The sequence below is a fragment of the Macrotis lagotis genome, chromosome 1 (assembly GCF_037893015.1).
Source record: "Macrotis lagotis isolate mMagLag1 chromosome 1, bilby.v1.9.chrom.fasta, whole genome shotgun sequence".
Lineage (NCBI taxonomy): Eukaryota > Metazoa > Chordata > Mammalia > Peramelemorphia > Peramelidae > Macrotis > Macrotis lagotis.
This window is the reverse complement of record NC_133658.1, coordinates 920,435,205-920,458,820: the sequence shown is the minus strand read 5'-3', so window position 1 is coordinate 920,458,820 and position 23,616 is coordinate 920,435,205. Positions and strand designations below refer to the sequence as shown.

At 34.4% G+C, this 23,616-nt stretch overlaps 1 protein-coding gene and 1 pseudogene across 1 annotated transcript; both read right to left on the bottom strand.

Moving 5' to 3' along the window:
• Positions 1–882: 882 nt before the first annotated feature.
• Positions 883–1,820, bottom strand: LOC141492615 (olfactory receptor 7D4-like; annotated as a pseudogene).
• Positions 1,821–12,184: 10,364 nt separating this feature from the next.
• Positions 12,185–13,162, bottom strand: LOC141492613 (olfactory receptor 7D4-like). Its single transcript, XM_074193070.1, has one exon. The coding sequence runs from the start codon at positions 13,121–13,123 to the stop codon at positions 12,185–12,187; it is 939 nt and encodes a 312-aa protein (XP_074049171.1). The 5' UTR covers positions 13,124–13,162.
• Between the last annotated feature and the right edge of the window lie 10,454 nt (positions 13,163–23,616).

Genomic DNA, 23,616 nt, shown 5'->3' with positions numbered 1-23,616 from the left:
ACTTTTTTCACTTGGAAAATTATTTATGAAAGTAGGTGGTACTAAAGCAAATATAATTTTTGTTCAAACATCAATAATTCAGGGAAGATTTTATAGTCAAAAAGAAGAGAGTGAACCAGTAATTAGGAAACTTGAGATTCATCACCTAACACTTATTAAGTACTTACTACATACCAGGGACAGTACTTAATTTAATTTTGGGCATTCAAATGAAGGGAAAAAACCCTTAGTCATGGGTATCAAGTATCTTAAAATCTACTGGGAGAGACAGTGTAATGATGCATACATACATGTAAGCATGCAAATAAATATACAAATATATATAATATATATATATGGAATGTATGACATTAATTAAAAAAATTAAGAGAAGGAAGGACTAGAAATAAGAGGATTTGTAAGATGTTTCCAGTATAACTGACATTTGTTTATATTTGAGTCTTAAAGAATACAAAAGAAGTTATCAATTGTAGCTAATGAGAGAGAAGGCTCTGAATCCTAGGGACTGTCTGAGAATATAATAATAGCCATGAAAAGGTAGTTCTCATTCATGGAAGAGAAAAGAGTATAATGTCACTGGAGCTAAGAGTATGTGGTGTAGATAAAGATTTTAGATTATTGGAAAAGTATTCAAAGATTAGGATATAAAGGTACTGGAATATCAAATGTAATTTTATATTTAATTTATCAGTGATAAAGAAATCCCTCTCATCCATAGGTAGGATGACAGGATCAAGAACAGTATATTCAATAAATCACTTTAATAACTAATTAGAAGATGTATTTAAATGTGGACTGGAATGAGAGGCTCAACATTTTTGCCTCTTAATATTTCTCCCAAAAGTACCTGTTTCTTATTGTAATTTCCAGGAGGCATTCCCATCACCGAATAGAGGTTTTTCTACTCATGAGTCTCCTAAGAGCAGCTTTTATGTCCTTATTTCTTAGTGTATAGATAAAGGGGTTCAACATGGGAGTGACCACGGCATATATAGATGAAACAACTGTGCTCTTCCAGGAAGTGTTGGTAAATGAAGAGGTCAAATATACTCCAAATATTGTGCCATAAAATAAGGAAACTACACAGAGGTGAGATCCACAGGTAGAAAAGGCTTTATACTTTCCCTGAGTGGATGGGATTTTCATAATGGAAGAAAATATCTGAATATAAGAGTAAAGGATCCCCATGACAGGGATAACACCCAGCAATCCAGAAATAAAATACATCAAAATATAATTGATGAGAGTGTCAGAACAAGAAAGCTTCATAATCTCAGGAAGATCACAAAAGAAGTGATGAATCTGATGTTTGGTGCAAAAGGAGAGATGTGTTACCATTAGACTGAGAAGAAAGGCATCTAGAAATGCCAGTGACCAGGCAGTAGCATTAGAAAGCCACAGAACCAAGAGCTCATCATTACTGCATAGTGTAGAGGGTGACATATAGCCACAAAACGGTCATAGGCCATAGCAGTGAGGAGGAAATGATCCAGAGCTGCAAATAATATGAAAAAGAACATCTGGGTAAGGCAGTCAGCATAGGGGATGGCCTTGTTTAGTGTCATGAAGCTTGCCAACATCTTCGGGACTGTGGTGGTCACTACACAGGTATCCACAAAGGACAGATTAAAAACTAAGACATACATGGGAGTGTGGAGATGAGAGTCATAGCCAACCGCCAACATGATGAGCAGGTTTCCAACAATTGTGAACAAATACATGCACAAGAACAGTCCAAAGAGTAGTCCTTCCTGATCTGGATTCTCAGAAAATAGCAGGAGGATGAATTCAGTGAACTGTGTTTGGTTTTCTGGTACCATAGGACTGGCTTTTCTTCTAGGAAAGGGAAATGAGAACATGAAATGAAAATACTTTTATTTTTCTCTATGAAATGGAGAAAATCTAACTCTCATTTGACTGACAGGATTTCTACTTCTTATCCCTGTCAGTGCCCAACATTGACTTTTTGATCTTGTAAAATCACTCTTTTTACATTTCTTGATGATCTCCCATGAGAATGAACACAATTCATCCTGGCTGAAATCAAAACATTTCGATTAATGGAAGTTTACCGGTTTCATTGTCTCCTAGCAAGAAATCTAAATTTGTCTTTTTTTTTTTTTTGCCATATGCTCTCGGGCTACAGAAGATAGTGGATTTCTCTTACTGACCCTTCAAACATGTCAAGATAACTGCCAAACCAGAAGAAGTACGAGCATAACACTTATTGATTACAGCAAATGCATTAAATCCCGAAGGATAGCTTACTTGGAGAGTTAAAGAAAAGATTTTTTTCTTACTTTGCAATACTGGTGTTAGTAGGAGCCAGAGTAGATGATGGAATTGAAGCCCATTAGTAGAGAAGAATGCTGAGAAAAATTACCAAGTCGAAGCCAAAAGAGCTCTGAACTGATTCGTACTCAGCTTATCCTCTTGTAAAGTTCTCATCTTTGTTCCACATATGAAGCACACACTCTGGGGTTATTCTGCTAACCAAAACTCACACCAGCAAGTTGGCTGTATAAAGCTTAACAACTATTTTGCCTTCAACCTTCCAGGTTGCAGCCATGACATGCTAGGGGATTATTTTCTAACATTCATCTTCTTTTATAATTTATATTCCTTATAATATTTATAAACTTTTAAACATCTACCATTGTGCTTCCTCTCTTGGTTTTGAGATGATATCAATTTGACTGACAGACAAGTGATTTCCATAGTACTGTATGCATAATATAATGGATGCCTCTTAAAAATGAAAAAAGAGTGCTATCCACTTCCTACAGAGAATATATGGGTGAAAGTAGCATCAAATTTGTACTCGTTACAAAGGGGCAAAGTACTTTGTAAGTCTTTTTCTTACAAGACTTTTTATTTTTCCCCTGTCTCAGAAGCCTCATGAGATTCCTCCTAAACCTAATTTTATTTCTGCCTTGCTTCCTATAAAGTCCTTGCACTGTAATGATTAGGAAGCTTTTCCTTCATTCATGTATAAATATTATTTTTGTCAATTTAAACGTATTTCCTCTACACTTGATATTTTGAGTTCAAGCAATAACCATCTAACCCTTTTCATTACATCCCTTCAAATACCTGAACAAGTTATAACACCCTTCACGCATGATGATATTTCATAACCAATTTTACCTGTTCCTTGAAAACTTTCTAGCTTGTATCTGAGCATCCATCTCTCTTCCCCCTCTCCAAAACTCAGTTGTGTCCACATTCTCAGGGAGGATAAATACAGTCATTAATTGACAATTAATCATTCTCTATTTCACAATTTGGTTGTACTTTAAACCACTAAATAACCTGATACAAAACACCTGGTTTTCTGATTCACTGGAAAAAATACCAATTCCTTTTGTTTTGTTAATTTTTCTGTCTGTCTTTAAGTACCCTCAGCAACAGCAGAGGAATTGTAATAGGACTAAAAGATGGAAAGGAAGTAAAGATCAGAAAAGGGAAAGACAAATTTAATAGAATGAGAAATAAAGGCTTTATAATTTCCTATCATCTTTTCTATCCCCTATCAGAAAAGGAAAGAGAAAAGGAAAACAGACCAAGTGCATCAGGAGAATAGGAAAAAGACAAAAGCTATACAACTTTCTTTAGGATAGCAGGTAGAGAATAGTAGGAAGTGATGTGTATCAAAGAAATAACTGCCCAATTAGATTTTAAGAAATTCTGAGGGATCTGCATAGACATTACAGTGATAAATCGTACTTCAGTCAAAAACTCAATCTACAGTGCTATTTAGAGATCTATAGATAGAGGTAATACAGATATCTACAGTTTGTATGGAAAGGAAATTTTTAGAACCCAGTGATCTGTATCTGAGAATAGGGACATAACCTCCTTAGCATTACTGCCTAGCCATAAATGCATCTGAGAGTTACTTCTGGTTAAAGATCAGCCCAGGTGTTTCAGGTATACTTAGTCTACCTTGATTGGAAAAGAATAAATTAATAGTTCCTCTATTAAGATAAAAAGAAAAGTTTGTTTTTTTTGAAAATGATTATAAAAAGGATCACCAAAATCTCCGCAAATAAGTCCTCGTTAGTCTTCCAAAAAACATTCGGGAAGTTAATAGGGAATTTTTAAATTTTTAGACTGTATTTCATGGTTCATTGCCCTCCCCTCAAATATATATATATATATATATATATATATATATATATATATATATATATGTATATGTATATGTATATGTATATGTATATATGTGTGTATGTATATATATATATATATAATATATATAATATCATTAAAACTATTCTAAATAATGTCTAAAAATGAAACTTAAACCTGACTCAGATTATAAGGTTTATTCCACTCTCCTTTGTTTTTCCACCTACTTAGACATCACTGAACTCTGAATTTTCAAGTAAACCCTCTAATGAATGAAGTCTTCTTGAACTTTCAACTGGATATTGCTATGATTTGAGCTTTGTTGGCTTTGGGAGAGTCTCCTTGGGTTTCTGAGCAACAACTGACTCCTCTTTTCCCTTATTCCCCTCCTTCTTTGTTCCCCACTGCTTTCCCAATATTTCCCACCTCCAATCACTTACTGAACATCACCAAGGAAATAGACTTGTTTCGCTGTATCTGAGTATTGGAACGGAGGAAGTAAGGCAGGACGTCTGAATCGTAGAAAATGTGGAGATTTTCAGTCAGTTTGTCTAATATCTCTAGGAGGCCCAATTGGACTCCATACCGATCTGAGAAAACTGAGATGTGATCTTGAGAAGGAAAGGAAGATGTTTCAAATTTATTTCGTCTAAGAGCTCTATCCCCCAAACTCTTCATTAGACATTCAATATTAATTATATTTCCAGTTCCTGCCCCTTGTCACCTTTTGGGCAGGAAATTTTGCCAGAAAACTTCATAATCAGAGAGCTGTCCAATATCTCCTATGAAGTTCCCAATCTCAGGGGACCTGGAGCAAGAAAGGACCTCAGAGAGTTTTTTAGACCAGGATGAATCATCTATTTTCTTTTCAACAAAGAATACACCTCCTCTCAGGGCATCACAATGTGCTCTTCTAGTGTGGAAATTGCAAAGGAAAATTGCTTCTGCTCAACTAAAGTCATTCTGTTCATAGATTAACTTTATGTTATTTTAAGTCTCTCTTAGGGGATCAAGTAGAATAAGTCTAATAACTCTTCTACATGAAACAATGTCGAGCTCATAACGTTAGTATTCACCTCCGCATTTCTTCTACGGCTCAATATCTCCACATTCTTTTTTTAGGGTTTTCAAGAATTTCAAGGCAAATGGGGTTAAGTGGCTTGCCCAAGGCCACACAGCTAGGCAATTACCAAGTGTTTGAGACCCTATTTGAACCCAGGTGTTCCTGACTCCAGGGCAGGCACTCTATTCACTGTGCCACCTAGCTGACCCTCTCCACATGCTTTAATTGTTCCTCATTTCTTTTCCTTTTTATACATTGGCTTCAACATATCGTAAATATAAATTTAATTTTTGAAAGCTAATCTAAAACCTGGCAATGATACTTATTAAATATCATCCAATTAGATTTGTTTCATTGATATAGCTATTAAAAGGTTCCTTAAATTTATCAATATTGGAGGCTGCAGCTGTCATATTGAATAGATCACTGGCACTGGAGTCAGGAGGCCCTGAGCTCAAATCTGTTCTCAAACCTAGCTATGTGATCATGGGGCAAATCACTTAATCCTATTGCCTCACACAAAGAAATAAAAACTGGATCAATATTTGGTTAATGATTCAACATTGAGCTTCAACTAAACCAATGCAATTTGCTGAATAGATTGTTTCTTTATTCATTTATTTGTATTATTAATTTCAAAGATTTGTGCTGAGCATGTAGAAATTTGTTTTTTTAATTACTGAAAAGAAAAAAAAAACATCAGTCGCCCCCAAAGAGTGCATATAATTGGTTAAATAATGTAGTGGCATAATATTCTTATCAGAATGTGGATGTGCAATTAGGAGCTCCCTACAGAGAAATTCATTTCAATACATAAAGCATTATTAATATTTTAGCAATTTTAAGTTTTTGGGGAATGAGCATTGTGTAGAGGAAAGGGTGTTTGTTTTTTCAGAACATTGGGTTTTAAATATTATCTTCTATAAATACAAGCTTTGTATTGCTGCACACAAATTCCTATAAAGTTCTCAATGACTAAATCTAAAAAATATTGATAAAAAATCACATATGATTTAGATTATGTCAGGAATATATTATATATATATATATATATATATATATATATATATATATATAATTGAGAGCATTATTGATATGTTTTTCCTTATTATTATGTGGTATAAGAAAGGCATATGTGAATTGGGCAAACACATAGAGATATAGTGTTTGGAGCAAAATCAATTAGCTGAAGTAACAAAAATATTAAAAAAAAAGGTGCAGCCTGATTCTGTACAATGCAGTGTTCAAAACGTTCCTAGTTTAAAGATATGAGGAAGGAAATTACATCTTAGTAAAAGATATCTTAGATCATGAAGCAACATAAGATTTTAACATGTATGTTTGGTTGTTTTGGCATACAAACTTTAAAAAGTTAAATGACATTCTTTCTAGTTTTTCTTTCTCTTTCTGAAATGACAAAACATGTAGCATAGCTATTAATTACTCATTTGGTTTTTGATGTCATTCACTTGCGTATCCAACTAAAACAGATTTATTTTAAATAATTCAACTTTTGAAAAATGGTTTATTAATATCAATGATTCCACTAATTTTTATTTTCTAACTGATAATTTATGTTTTCAAAATATGTTATGAATGTTTTTCAAAATTCATCCATATGTCTATATACATTGTTGTTTCACATAATTTTATTTCATGGTCACTTCCCAGCTCCATCCCCTCAAGTGCCAAAAAAATCAGCTGAAGTGTTTACATACACATTTGTGTTAAACATGTTTACAAATTAATCATTTTCACTATGAGGAATTAAGATTAAGGTAAAGAAGAACATAAGAGATATTTTTCAAAAATTGAATGTTGTCTTTATCAGATTTTGAAGCTTTTTTTGTTTGTTTTTCTATGCTTTGTTTTGTTTTGTTTTTCTTCCACTGAAGGGGAGATACATTTTCAAAGCCAATCTGAAAAGGACTGACATAGCTCTCTGAACTGCTGAGAGATGTTGCATCCATCAATGTTGATCAACTAAAAATAATGTTGTTAATATGTAGAATGTTCTCCTGGTTCTGCTCCTTTTGCTCAGTATATGATCCTGTAATTAATTCCACACTTCTCTAGAGTATGACAATTTATGATTTCTTAGAGAACCATAATATTCAAATACCATAACCATTCCCCAATTGAAGGGCATCCCTCAACTTCCACTTCTTTGCCACTAAAAAAGAATTGCTAAGAATGTTTTAGAACAAATGAGATTTTTCCTATTTTGATTATTTCTTCTGGATTTGGGCTTAATATTTAAATTGCAGGGTCAAAGTATACGAATTTTTTTTTTTGGCTCTGAGGGCATAGTTCCATATTTCTCCCCAGATTGATTGGATCCATGTCAAAAATCTGAAAGTTCCAATGTTTTAAACCTCCAATGCTCTCACAACCTCGCCAATTTTGATCATTTCCAATTTGATAGTTGTGACTGATACTGCAAAGTGGTTCTAATTTGCATTTCTCTGATCACTAATGAATTTGGAGCATTTCTTATGATTATCTATAGTTTTAATTGCTTCATTTGAAAAATATCTGTTCATATTCCTTGACTACTGGGGGATTACCTATAACCTTAATATCCTTTAGAAAGGAGAACATTATCAGGACATCTAGAGATGAAAAGTATCAGCATTTGTTTTCCTTCAAATTTTGTAACCATTAAGTTTAATAGTGAAATACCTTTTTGATTTAATATAGTCAAAATCACTCATTTTGCAATTTAGTATATCCTCTATTTCATTCTTGGTCTTAAATGTCTCCGTAGATCTGGGAGATAGAGTATTTCTTGGTCAATTTATTTACCTGTGGTGTAGTACTTCATGTCTAAATTATTAGACCATTCTTACCTTATTTTTGTATGGGGTGTGAGATGTGTCTATATTTAATTTTTACTAGACTATTTTCCTGTTTTCATAACAAGTTTTGTAAAACAGTGAGTTCTTAACCCAGAAACCAATGCCTTTGGTTTTGTCAAACAGAAGATTACTTCATGCATTTACTAGTGTTTCTTCTGAACCTATCCTAATCCACTGATGGATTGCTTTTTTTTTTTCTTAATCAACCCTAGGCAGTTATGAATGCCATTTTCTAATATGATCTGAATGTATTACAGCTAGGCCACCTTCCTTCACATTATTTTTAGTTCCCTTGATATTCTTGACCTTTTATTGCTCCAGATGAATTTGGTGATTATTTATTCTAGCTCAGTAATTACTTAGTATTTTATTTTGTGTGGCACCGAATAAGTCATTTAATTTGGGTAGAATTTTCATTTTTTACATTATCTTGATCCAACCAGGAGCAATTGACATTGGTCCAATTGTTAAATCTGACTTTATCTGGATTAGAAGTGCTTTATAATTGTGTTCTTACCATTTCTGGGTTTTCTTGGGAGGTAGATTCCCAAGTATTTAATGTTGTCTAATCTTATGTTCTTATTTTTTTCAAAGCAGTGAGGTAAAGTGACTTTCCCAAGGCCATATGTCAAAGTTATTTTAAGTTTGTTGGACCACATTTGAACTCAGTTCTCCCCTTCCCTAAGACTAGTTCCCTATCATGATGCCATGTAATTATCCCTGTCTACAGTTACTTTAATTGCACTTTTTTATCTCTCGGTCTTGAGCCTTTTTTTGTTCATTGTAGAAATGAGGTTGATTTATGTGCATTTACTTTATACTCTACTACTTTGCTGAATTTGCAAATTGATTCAACTAGCTTTTTTTAATGATTTTCTCAGTTTCACTGAGCTTAGCATCATATCATTTACCAAGAGTGAAAACTTTGCTTCCTCATTTCCAGTTTCTTCGATATCTTTTTCTCCTGATTGCTAAAAAACAATTTCTAAATCTTTATTGAATAGTAATGGTTCTATCTATTTTTATAACTCACAGTATATAGTTTACCCTATCAAAATTTCAGTTTCTCATTGATAAAATGAGAATAATGACTACTCAAAATAATATCAAACCTGGAAAGCATTTTTGAAAATTTCAATTTTATTCAAATATTCTTTCCTCTTTGTTTGAAGTTTTTTCTCTTAAGAATATTTTGCTTGTCAGCAAACTGTTATCTTTTATTTGGTGAGCGGTGTGTTTTGCAAGGCAAATTGATTAGGTGACTTGACCAAGGTCACAAAGTTAGGTATTATTAAGTCACTGAGGCTGCAATTGAACTCAGTTCCTCCTTACTCTGGGGCAAGGGCTCTAACCACTTTGCAACTTAGAGGTCTCCCTGTGAAGAAATTGTTAAATAAACCATTCTGAATTTTTCAGCATATTTTTCCCAAGTAGGTGATTTATGCAGTATTTTCATTAGTACTTTATTTATTGTATATAGAAGTGCTGCATATTTTTACTAATATTTATTTCAACATTATGATCAGGTTTTTATTCTTGATGTTTTGTTCCGAGGGGCATTGTACTCCTTTTCTTTAATGTTAGAAGACAAATGAAATCTATGGTTAAACCAATAAATGGATTCTGAATAAATTATTTGTACCTTATTATTAAAAGGTAACAATTACAGGCAGGATCCAAATATACAAAGAAATTTCATGCTTCCCTATATTTTCCCATAAACTAATTTTTTTTTAATAAAAAGCAATACAGATTTTTTTTTTTATCTTCAGTACAATTTATGTGACGACGCATGAACAAAATTATCATTTTTCTTTCCTGTGTAATATCTGGGAAATTATAAATGTTTTAGTAGCTATTGTTCCCATTTTGTGACAGTTTCCTTGCAAATATATTTTTCTGGAAAGATATATAGCCATGCCCTCCACCTATGTCTTAGACATACTCTAAGGGGAATATTAGTATCAACAAATAGACATTGAAGCAAGGAGTTTTTCATAATGTCTGATGAAGACACCTCACAGCTAAAGCATTCACTCAATTGGTGAAAATGGCCAATTTTGGGTACACAAATTCTCTATATCAAGCAAAAGATGATTGCTCAATGGCTGTAAAGGATGTTGAAATCCAAAGATAATTAGTAATAATTAGTCAATTCCTATTAAACAATCATTCATTCCTTCAATTCCTACCCTGTTACAGTTATCATATCAGGTGTGTTGAATATATATATAAGCACGTAGGAGACAGGCTTTCTACTTGAAACCTTTAGCTTCCATGAGGCCAGTGAAAACTGAAGATGTACACCAAGAAGTAAATATTATACAGTTAATTTTGTTAGAATCAGAGATGACAATAATAATTGAGGATATTATCCATTATTGAAGTCAGTACATTAACTCAGAAAGAAAAGGATATTGGAATTGATGATATAAAAAGAAGAGTGGGCTCCCCTCTGTTCCATTTCTGCGAGGAAGAATTTTAAGGTCTCTGAGAGTATCATTACAAATAGGTGGTTTTGATTGGAATGTAGAATGTGTTGGGCAGGTTCTTGAAATAAAACAATATATGTTTCCCTAAGATTATGAAGTGTTGTAATGGACTCAGAAGATAGAATTTCATTCTAGGTATAATATGGAGTCAGTGAAACTTCCTAGAAAAAGTCATGAAATGCTTGGACCCATGGATGAGGTTAATGAGTACAATATGATCAGAAAAACAATTCGACTTTAATCATATATATTTATTTATGTCTCATCATCAAAGAATATGCAGATAGTTTCTCAAACTCTATGTTATCAGAATTTCAGTTCTGCCAGGCCCCAATAGACTAAAAAGATTTTATTTATAAAGGCAAAATATAAAGAGGTCCTTTTGGAGAGACTTTGCCCTATTGTGTTGAATTTTCTTTAACCACACAAATTCAAAATGATGATTTATAAAACATGGAAGAATCAGGACCAAGACATCCAATGATGAAATACCACAATGATTTTTCTCTAATTTTTCTGTACCTACTGCACTTCTAGTATATGTCACAGTTTCGGAGATACTTTCATTTAAAATATTTGACTCCATATGCTATAAAAGAAATAGAGGTTATAAGCAGACTTCTTCCATTTCCCAGTTCAGAGATGATAAAATTGACTGATAAAGATATTAGATCACTTGGTCAAAGGCACAAAGTCATTAATTGCTAGAGTGAGAACTAAATTTGATTTTTGTATCTTGATTTCTATTACTTTTTTTCACTTGGAAAATTATTTGTGAAAGTAGGTGGTACTAAAGCAGATATAATTTTTGTTCAAACATCAATAATACAGGGAAGATTTTATAGTCAAAAAGAAGAGAGTGAACCAGTAATTAGGAAACTTGAGATTCATCACCTAACACTTATTAAGTACTTACTACATACCAGGGACTCTGCTTAATTTTGGGTATTCAAATGAAGGGAAAAAACCCTTAGTCATGGGTATCAAGTATCTTAAAATCTACTGGGAGAGACAATGTAATGATGCATACATACATGTAAGCATGCAAATAAATATACAAATATATATATATATATATATATATATATATGGAATGTATGACATTAATTAAAAAAAAAAACTTAAGAGAAGGAAGGACTAGAAATAAGAGGATTTGTAAGATGTTTCCAGTATAACTGACATTTGTTTATATTTGAGTCTTAAAGAATACAAAAGAAGTCATCAATTGTAGCTAATGAGAGAGAAGGTTCTGGATCCTAGGGACTGTCTGAGAATATGATAATAGCCATGAAAAGGTAGTTCTCATTCATGGAAGAGAAAAGAGTATAATGTCACTGGAGCTAAGAGTATGTGGTGTAGATAAAGATTTTAGATGATTGGAAAAGTATTCAAAGATTAGGATATAAAGGGACTGGAATATCAAATGTAATTTTATATTTAATTTTGCAGTGATAAAGAAATCCCTCTCATCCATAGGCAGGATGACAGGATCAAGAACAGTACATTCAATAAATCACTTTAATAACTAATTAGAAGATGTATGTAAAGGGGGAGTGGAATGAGAGGTTCAACATTTTTGCCTCTTAATATTTCTCCCAAATGTACCTGTTTCTTATTGTAATTACCAGGAGGCATTCCCATCACCGAATAACGGTTTTTCTGCCCACGAGTCTCCTAAGAGCATCTTTGATGTCCTTATTTCTTAGTGTATAGATAAAGGGGTTCAACATGGGGGTGACCACGGCATATATAGATGAAACAACTGTGCTCTTCCAGGAAGTGTTGGTAAATGAAGAGGTCAAATATACTCCAAATATTGTGCCATAAAATAAGGAAACTACACAGAGGTGAGATCCACAGGTAGAAAAGGCTTTATACTTTCCCTGAGCAGATGGGATTTTCATAATGGAAGAACAAATCTGAATATAAGAGTAAAGGATCCCCATGACAGGGATAACACCCAGCAGTCCAGAAACAATATACATCAAAATATAATTGATGAGAGTGTCAGAACAAGAAAGCTTCATAATCTCAGGAAGATCACAAAAGAAGTGCTGAATCTGGTGGTTTGTACAAAAGGAGAGACGTGTTACCATTAAACTGAGAAGAGAGGAGTTTAGAAATGACAATGACCAGGACAGTATCACTAGCAAGCCACAGAACCAAGAGCTCATCATTACTGCATACCGTAAAGGGTGACATATAGCCACAAATCGGTCATAGGCCATTGAAGTGAGGAGGAGATTATCTAAACCAGCAAAGAGTATGAAGAAGAACATCTGGGTTACACAGTCAGCATAGGAGATGTACTTGTTTTGTGTCCTGAAGCTCGCCAACATTTTCGGCACTGTGGTGGTCACCAAACAAGTATCCACAAAGGACAAATTGGAAAGTAAGAAGTACATGGGGGTGTGGAGATGAGAGTCAGAGCTAACTGCGAACATGATGAGAAGGTTTCCAACCATTGTGAACAAATACATGGTCAAGAACAGTCCAAAGAGCAGTCCTTCCTGATTTGCTTTCTCAGAAAATAGCAGCAGGATGAAGTCAGTGAATTGTGTTTGGTTTTCTGGTACCATGTGGCTGACTTTTCTGGTGGGTAACAGTAATGAGATGAATATGACAGGAAACTACTTTTATCTCTGTATATCAAAGGGAGAAACTCTAACTCTCATTTGACTGGCAAAATTTCTACTTCTTGTCCCTGTTTCTGAAAGTCCATGAAATACTATCTCTGATTTACATTGAGCATCAAAGACTATAAAACAAAGAGATTAAAAAACTGAAATCATAAAATCATATAGAAATAGAAGTGATTTTATAGGATACACAGAGGGAAACTGAATCTCCAAAAAATTCTAGGCAGAAAAATATACCTAGCCAGTGAGCATCCTACCATTTCCTTTTAATTTAATAAATGTATTTATTTTTGAATATTTCAATTTCCACCCAAATCTCTCCTTGAATCTGTTAGTCTTTATACTGTTTCCATGCCATAGAATGATCTAAACTGAATGTGTTTTGATCGAAATCATGTAGTTAAGAAAAAATAAATACATGAGATAGGAAGATGACATAATAAGATGTTATTTTTATTTAATGGTAATAGCCTGGTCTTTGTTCAAAGTCCACAATTCTTTCTCTGGATACAGGTGGTATTCTCCATCGCAGATACCCTAAATGTTCCCTGACTGTTGCACTTATGAAATGAGCAAGCCCATTAAGATTGATCACCAACCCCAGGCTGCTCTTATGTCATACAATGTTCTTCTATTTCCTCTTGCCTTTCTGTGAATAGTTCCATGGAAAGGTGCTGCTTTCTTAGGTAATCCATTTCATTCTGGATTTGGTCTCACCATTTGTGTTGGGCTAAATTCTGACTTTTAAAGTCCTGTTCAATGCTTTCATTCATCTTTTTGAGATATTTTGAACAAATCCTTTTTCTCTCTCTCTCCTACAAAATTTCTTTATATGTGTGAAGAGAGGAAGTTCATATTGAATATGCTTTTCTCTCCTTTAGATAAAGTAATTCTAATTGCATAAACTGATTTTAATTAGGCCCTTAACCATCCTACTTCTAATGCCTTAAATCTTTTATATTTTATCAATGGTTTTTCTAAATTGTAGTACACAAATTTTCAGATGCGTTCAGACTATCATCAAAGACGATGGGATGCTCATCTGCTTATTAGTAGCTAAATTTCTTTCATTGTAGGTTCCATGTTTTTAAAGTTATTTTCTCTGCAATATCCCTCCTACTTTCATCTGGATGTTATTCTGTAGGGAGTTTATATCAATGATTTTTTTTTATTTTTTATGATCCACGCATTATATTGTACAAACTGTGAGTGCTATGGAAATCAATTATCTGTCTAATTGAAATCAACTCAAAATCAACTCAAAATCAAGGTCAGAAACACAATGATCAGTTCCTGCAGTGAGGAAGTCCTGAGTTCAAATCCAATCTGAGACATATAAGACATATAATAATTACCTAGCTTTGAGATTATACAGTCTACATCCATTCCACGTCATAGTATGTTTTAAGTTCCATCCATATGAGGAACGAAGTAGATTAAAGGGAATTATTGGCCCTACATAACTCAGTTGTAGATGGAATATATGCTCATATTTAAATGAAACTAGTCATTTTATGAAGTTGTTTATAGACAGAATGGAGTCTGATCTAAAATTTTCATGTGGAGGATACAACTTCAAATGATTACAGGGCTCTCTGGAGGGTTCTTTATATTAAAAGAAAAGTTAGGAATGACCTGAGTGAAAGAGACATAATTGGTGCAGCTAGATGGTGCAGTGGATAGAGCACTGGCCCTGGAGTCAGGAGTAGCTGAGTTCAAATTTGACCTCAGACACTTAATAATTACCTAGCAGTGTGGCCTTGGGCAAGCCACTTAACCCCATTGCCTTGCTAAAACTAATTTAAAAAAAGAGACAATTTCTAGAAGATACGTTCCTCTGAGAACTCCATAAGCACTGAAGTACAGAACTAAAAGCACATACTGAATTCTTCCAGCATGGCTAAATGCCAATAAGAATTTATTCAACATTTACCATATACCACACATTGTTCTAAGTGCTAGGAATAAAAATTTTAAAGATTAGAATAGGGAAAATTCCAGTTCAAACCACTGTTGATATAGATTAGACATTAAATTGCACAAACAGGAGGAAATAAAACTGACAGTTTGGAAGTTTTATCCAAATTGTGGAATTCCCTGAAATAACTAAGGGGAAAAACACAATGTTATGGGGAATGATGTCTGGTGGTTTTAAGGCCCAAGGCTCTATTTCAGGACTTTTAAATTCATAGAGTCAGAAGACATGAAAGGTGGTGAAAGATTTTAAAACACATGAGAAGTCCTTCTCCAGCTATTCCTTGAAGATCTACCATGAAAAGGAACTCATCAAGTCCCCATAGACCCCAGTCCAATTTGGAAATCTCTAATTGTAAGAAGTTTACCAGTTTTTTTGTGTGCTTTGTGTTTGTGAACAAATCTAACTTTTTTTGACCATGTCCTCTCTATGCTAGAGATGTTAGTGTCATTTCTCTTGCTAACCCCTCAAACACTTCAAGATAGCCATCAAAGAAGTATCTATTATTAGCAAATACATTAAAGTACAAAAGAGAGCATACTTGGAGAGTTAAAGAAAAAGACTTTCTTCCTCACTTTGTCATAGTGATGTTAGTAGTAGCCAGAGTAGACATGATGGAATTGAAGGCCAGTAGGAGAGAAGAATGCTCTAGAAAGATTATCATGTCCAATCCAAACCAATTTGTACTTAGCATATCCTGTAGTAAGCCCCTCATCTTTTCTCCACATGTGTAGGAAATACTCTGGGGCTATTCTGCTAACCCAAAAATCACACCAGCAAGTTGGATAAATAGAGTTCAACAACTATATTCCCTTCAACCTTCTAGGTTGAAATCATTACATGTTAGGAGTTTTTTCTAATATTCATATTCTTTATTTGTTTTTAGTTTTTACTAGGCAGTGGATTTAAGTGATTTGCCCAAGGTCACAAGGCTAGGTAATTATTATATGTCTCAGATTGGATTTGAACTCGGGACTTCCTCACTGGAGGAGCTGATCATTGTTTTTCCACCCTTGATTTTGAGTTGATTTTAAGTTGATTTCAGTTAGACAGATAATTGATTTCCATAATAATAACATTTTGTATAATATAATGCCTGGCTCAGAAAAAATTAAAAAAAAATGATTGATATAAACTCCCTACAGAGACAACATCCAGGTGAAAGTAGCATCAAATTTGTACTTCTTACAAAAGGATAGCACAGCGTAGGAAAGTACTTTCCCTACAGGTCTTTTTTTTTTTCTCCTTTCATAGAACCCTCATGAAATTGCTCCTTAGCCTAGCGAATTTCTGCCTTGCTTCTTATGAAGTCCTTTCACTGAGATTATTAGGAAGGTTTTCCTACATTCATGTATAAATATTATTTTTTTTTCAATTTCCATGAATATTTTCTACATTTATTTTTTGAATTCAATCAATAACCGGTATAATCTTTTTCATTACTACTCTTCAAATAAGTGAAGACTGTTAGTACACCCTCTCATTTCATAACACTACATATCCAGTCTTATGTATTCCTTAAAACCCTTCTAGCTTTCACTTGAGCTTCTCTCTTTTTTATACTCTCCAAATTCAACTATCTCCCCTTCTTGGAGCAGATAAATAGTCATTAATAGACAATTAATAGACAATAGTCTCTAGCTCACAGTATGATTGCATTTCAAATCAATAAATTGACTGTGACAAATCACTAGGTTCATCTGAATCATTGCACAAAAAACAATTTGGTTTACTTTTGCTTTGGTAATTTTTGTATCAGTTTTAAGCACCCTCAGCAAAAGTCTAAGTTTGTAGAGGAAAGAGGGACAGGATTAAAGGATGAAAAGCAAAGAAAGATCAAAAAAGGGAAGATAAAGAAAATAGAACGTGAAATAATGGGATTAAAGTTCCATATCATTTAGTGTATCCACTATCTGAAACTGAAACAGAAAAGGAAAACAGAACAAATGCATCAGCTGCATAAGAGATGGAAAAAGCAAAAAAACATGTATAAGGATACTAGGAAGAGTAGTAAAAAGTGGTGTCTATCAAAGAAATAAATGCCCATGAGGATTTTAAGAAAATCTGAGGAATATGTATAGACATGGCAGTAATAGCTTCAGTCAAAAACTCAAGCTACAGTGATAATCAGAGCTCTATAGATAGAGGCAATGCAGAAGATATCTACAAGTTGTATGAAAAGGATCTTTTAAGAACCCAGTAATTTATATCTGCAAGTAGGAACACAGAGTCTCTAATTTTACTCGGATTCCCATTGGTGCATCTTAGAGTCACATCTGGTTACATATCATCCCAGGGGTGTGGTTTATACTTAGTCTAACTAGATTGGATATGAATAGAATCATAGCTCCTCTATTATGACAAAAATATCTATTTTACTTTTTAAAATGAGTTTAACGTCACCAAAACTCCCACAAAGATTATCTCATTTGACTTTCCAAATAGCCTCAGGAAATTAATAGGGAAATTTTAATTTTGATTTTGTGGTTCATTGCCCCACAAAATAAATACCATTAAAACAATTCTCAATAATTGCAAAAATCAAACTTGAACCAGACTCAGAGTATAAGCTTTATTCCATTCTCCTTTCTTTTTTCTCACTACTTCTACCTCAGGTGAACTATGGATTGAAAGGTAAAAACCTTTAGTGAATTAAGTTTTCTTGATCTTTCACCCGGATGCTGCCATGATTTGAAATTTGTTGGCTTTGGGTGAGTCAACTTGAATTGCTAAGCCACAACTGATTGCTATGCTTTGCATTATTTCACTACTTCCCTTTTGCTCATTATGTTCTTAAAACTTCCCACCTTCAGTCACTTACTGAACATCACAGAGGTCATAGTTTTGGTTCACTGTATATGAGTATGTGGAAGGAGGACAGGAAGGCAGAAACTCTGGATACCAGAAAGAGTGCAGATTTTCAGGCAGTTGGACTAATATCTCTGGGAGGCACAATCTGACTGCCTTCTGGTCTGAGATCAATGAGCTATGGTCTTGGGGAGGAAAGGCAGATATTTAAATTTTCTGTTGCCTAGGAGCTCAATCCCCCAAACTCTTCATTAGACATTCAATTTTAATTGTATTTCCAATTCTTGTTCCACTGGCCCCTTTTGGGGGGGGGGGTGTGTCTCGTACCGTGAAAGCTCTCCAACATTTCCTGAGAATTTATTTAACTCAGGGGACCTCGAGCAGGAAAGGACCTCAGAGGATTTTCAGGCCAATATGAATCATCTATTTCCTTTTCTACAAAGAATTCACTTCTCAGGGCATCACATTGTGCCCTTCTAGTATTGAAATTGCAAGGGAAAGTTTGCCACTGCTGAACCAAAGTCATTCTTTTCATGGATTAACTTTATTTTATTATTATGCTTTCATTTGAATTCAACTAGCCTAAGTCTAATTACTCTTCCACATTAGATAATTTTAACTCATGAAGTCAATTTTCATCTAGGCATTTATACCTTTCCTTGCCCATATCCTTCATACAAAATTAATTTTTGAAACCTCATCTAAATCCTGACATTTGTTTTTTTTGACTTTTATCCAATTAGATTTGTTTCATCACTATAGCTTTTATAGGTACTTTGAAATTATAGCACTGGAGGTTGGAGTTGGTACAGTGTAAATAGCACTGGAATCAGGAAGACCTAAGTTCAAATCTGTCCTCATACTTAGATATGAGATCTTGGGCAAGTCATTTAATCCCATTGCCTTGAAAAACCAAAAGAATTGCATCAATATTTTGCTAATAATTCAACATTAAGCTTCAACTCAACTAATGAAACACTGAATACATTATTTATTTATTTATATTATTTATTTGAGTGTTTTGTGCTGCTTATTTTGAAATTAGTTCTTTTTAACAACTGGAAAGAAACATAAAGTCAGTTGGACTCAAAGAGCATATATGATTAGTTAAAAGAATGCACGGGCAGATCATTCTTTTATTTTAAAAAAAGATTTTATTTATATTGAGATTTACAATTTTTACCCTAATACCCTTCACACCCCCCAACCCCAACACAGAACTCAGTCTGTTAGTATTTACATAGTTTCCATGGTATACATTAATCTAAAATGAATGTGATGAGAGAGGAATCCTATCCTTAAGGAAAGAAAAGTGAAATATAAGAGATAGCAAAATTACATAAGATAGTTTTTTTTTTATTAAAACTAAAAATAGTTGGTCTTTATTCAAACTCAGCAATACTTTCCCCAGATACAGATGATATTCTCCATTGCAGACAGCCCAAAATTGTGCCTGATTCTTGCGCTGATGTAATGAGCAAGTCCAGTAATATTGGTCATCATTCCTAAGTTGCTATTAGCCTATACAATGTTTTTTTCTTCTTCTACACATCTCACTCAGCATCAGCTCATGCAAATCCTTCCAGGCTTCCCTGAATTCCCATCCCTCCTGGTTTCTAATAGAACAATACTGTTCCATTTCTAAGCCATTCCCCAATTGAAAGACGTTTACTTGATTTCCATTTCTTTGCCACCACAAACTGGGCTGCTATAAATATTTTTGTACAAGTGATGTTTTTACCCTTTTTCATTATATCTTCAGTGTATAGATGCAGTAGTTGTATTGCTGGATCAAAGGGTATGCACATTTTTGTTGCCCTTGGGGCTTAGTTCCAAACTGCTCTTGAGGAAGGTAGGATGAGTTCACAGCTCCAGCAACAATGTATTATTGTCCCAGATTTCCCACATCCTTTCCAACAACAATCATTTTCCTTTCATGTCATATTGGCCAGTCTGAGACTAGTGAGGTGGTACTTCATAGAAGCTTTAATTTGCATTTCTCTAATAAGTAATGATTTAGAGAAATTTTTCATATAACTATGGATCACTTTCATTTCCTCATCTGCAAATTGCCTTTGCATATCCTTTGACCATTTGTCAATTTGGGATTGGCTTTTTTTTTTTCAAAATGTGACTCAGTTCTCTGTATATTTTCTAATTGATTCCTTTATCAGAAATACTATTTGTAAAGATTATTACCCAGTTTACTCTATTTCTTTTGATCTTGGTTACAGTGGTTTTGCCTGTGCAAAAGCCTTTTAATTTAATGTAATCGAAATCATCTAGTTTGTTTATAATGTTGTTTTTCTTCTCTTCCTTCATCATAAACTGTTTCCCTTTCCATAGATCTGACAGGTAAACTACTGCTTGATCTTCAGGTTTGCTTATAAGATTGTTTTTAATTGACTAAATCCTGTATCCATATGGATCTTATCTTGGTCTAGGTTGTGAGATGTTTGTCTAATCCAACTTTCTACCATACTAACTTCCAATTTCCCAGCAATTATTTTTTAGGTTTTTGCAAGGCAATGAGGTTAAGTGACTTGCCCAAGGCCACACAGCTAGGCAATTAAGTTTCTGAGGCTGGATTTGAACTCAGATACTTCTGACTCCAGGGCCAATACCCTATCCTATGGTTCACCTAGTCACCCCATTCACAGCAGTTTTCTTCATTACCTATAATATTTGTTGATAGTTTACATAGATACTCCTTATAATTTTTTTATGGAAAACTCCATTTATACCTAAACTTTCTAGTGTTTTAATAGGAATGGTGTTGTGTCTAATATGTTCAAGGCTAAGAGCTATGAAGGGTTAACACAGAAATAGTTATGTGCTTTAACCAGCAAGATGTAATTCAGAGCTTAGATAAGGGAGTAGCTACATGTCTGAGCTAAGGAGGTGTATTCCCAGGCTCAGATAGATAGCACATTCTGAGATAATTACCTTCTGCACTTTGTTTATCAAATCACTGTTTGGTTCTCAAAACAATCTTCACTCTGCTTATCAAAACACTGTTTGGTTCTCAAAACAATCACCTAAGACATACACAAGGTATGCATGTGAAAAAAAAATGCTTGCTAAAATGCTTATGTAATTGGTTGCGTAAATGTAGAGTATAAAAGTATGTATCCTGTGATCAATAAACGAACCAGCTTATGCATCATATTGATGTAGGCCTGAGTTCCCTCCCCCGGACTCAACAGAATGGATGTGGTATTTTATCACAGGTTTTTCAGCATCTAGTGAGATATTCATAATATTTCTGTTGGTTTTGCAACAAGCAGATTATGACTCAATTTTAAAGAAAGTGAGAAGAAAACTGAGATTGTTCCTTTCCATGGAATTCTACATAGAAAAGCAAGCTATACTAGTGTCAGGTATATTTCTTTGCCAGAATTTTTTATGGGTAAATGTTTTTTTTTTCCTTTGAGACCCAAGAGGTCCCTTCCATTTTTTGAGATTTTGTAATTTCATTTGAAGAATAAAGAACCTAAACCTTCAGTTGTACCAGATAACTATCTTTTCTCTATATTGTTTATCTTCAGGAATTGTCCTTTTTCTTCTAACATAATCCCTCTCTTTATCCCACTGCTCAATTATCATTGAAACTTAGAAAAAATGAGGTATTCATAAGCTTTTGAATACTAAATATAGTTTTTCCATGTTTCAAAAACTATCTAAACTTAAAAGAATCATGGAGTTCCTTAGGCTTGTCCCAGATGGAATGTGGAAATAGTGACTAGTAGAAGATCATAAAATAATTTCAAAAAATAATTAAATAAATAAATAAAATAATTTAATAAAATAATTCACCAAAAAAGATAGAGAAGAATTTAGAAATTCAAAGTGAGATAATGGCCCAATCACACATCTTTCAATTTCATATATAAGGATAACTCAATTTTCATGTCATCATCTTCAAATTTTTCCCTGCCCAAAAGGAAAATCAGCCCCATGGTTGATCATTTGGTTCATTCTTATCCTTCCTCATTGAAGAAGATCAAAATGGTATTTCTATGTCTGAGACAAATTACAGTGTGTCCTATTGTGTTTGATAAGACCAACACAAGCACGGAATGCCCCAGTATAGATTGGGCACAAACAGTCCATGTGAATCTCTGGGGTGGGTGGGTGCTCTAAACTTAACAAAAGCCATGTTTCTTTTGAGCAGCTTCAATTCTGCCTTCCTCACAGTGTATAGAACACTCACTGAGGAGGGTACATCATGCTGTGTGATCCTATGGCAATGTCTCCCGTGCTGAAAAAATCACTTCTAAAATTCCTCAAAGACACTTTCACTGTGCCTGACTATTGGTTTTTCTGATACTCTCATGAGCCCTTGCCCTGTGTGAGTTCTCCACATAATAGTTATGTTGGCAAGCATGCATCTGGCATTCTAACAAAATATCCAGTCCATCATAGTTGCACTCTCTGTCCTAATGTTGAATTGCTAATCAGTTTAACCTGTGAGATGACCCTAGTATCTATTATTTTCTCCTGCCAGGTGATCGTCAGAATCTTTCTGAGACTATTTAAATAAAAAGCAATTTAGTTTCCTGATATGGCTGGTAGATTGCCCAGGTTTTACAGGCATATATTAATGAGATCAGCACAACTTCTCTGTAGACCTTCATTTTAAAGTCAGTCTAATACCCCCTCTCTCCCATACTTTTTTGATGAACCTACTAAATACTGAACTAGCTCTGGCAATGTGAATGTCAACCCCATTGTCAATGTGCACTGCCCTGGAAAGAACACCATCAAGGTAAGTGAACTTGTTCCCAGTAGTAAAATTTACAAAATCTGCTGTAGTTGATGGTTCAGTATTTGGTTTCTATGGTGTTGGCTTATGGAGCACCTGGTTTTTTTCTTGGTATTAATTGTTAGACCAAAATTAGCAAAAGCAGCAAAGCATCAATCCAAACTTTGTTACATATTAGCTTCAGAGGCTGCCTTGAGTGAACAGGTATCTGCAAACAAGAGGTCATCCACCCACACTCTCTATACTTTGGTCTTGGCTTGCAACTTTTTTTTAAATTAAAATATTTGTCATCAGTGTGATAACTGACCCTGAGCTCATGTTTGTCCTCGGTGAAGGAATTTGACAACATGGTTGAAAACATCATGCTAAAAAGTATAGCAGTGGCTTCCAGCCAAGATGACAGAGAGAAGACAAGTACTGTGTTAAGCTCTCCTGGTTTGCCCTCAAAAATGAAAAGAAAGAAACTTCTTAAGAGAATTTGTTTTGACAAAATCCAGAAAGAGAAGTTAGGAGAAGAATACCTACCAAAAGGTCTGTCTCGAGGTACCATGGGTGAGCCAGGAGCAGAGAGCAGAAGACCATCCCTAGGGCATGGAGTGGGGTGAAGCCAGAGGACTGGCCTTAGCCAGGGAGGTTTTGGTGAATGGTGACTCTGAGGATCAACATTAACTGTGGACTCTGACTGGAGGAGGGGAGGTTTGGTGAGTCCAGCTGGACAGGAGGGAGAGTTCAGCATAGAGAGTTGCAGAGAATAGATGGAGATCAGCCCCTGGGTTGAGGGCCTGAGTGCCATACTTTTAGCAGATCCCTCTTCCCAGAACAAATAGCAACTGCCTCCCACCCCCAACCCTCTAGCTTAGGTGGGGGCAGCAGAGCTCACTCAGC

Coding starts and splice junctions, on each gene's coding strand:
- LOC141492613 (XM_074193070.1), bottom strand. CDS start 13,123: ATGGTACCAGAAAACCAAACACAATTCACTGACTTCATCCTGCTGCTA.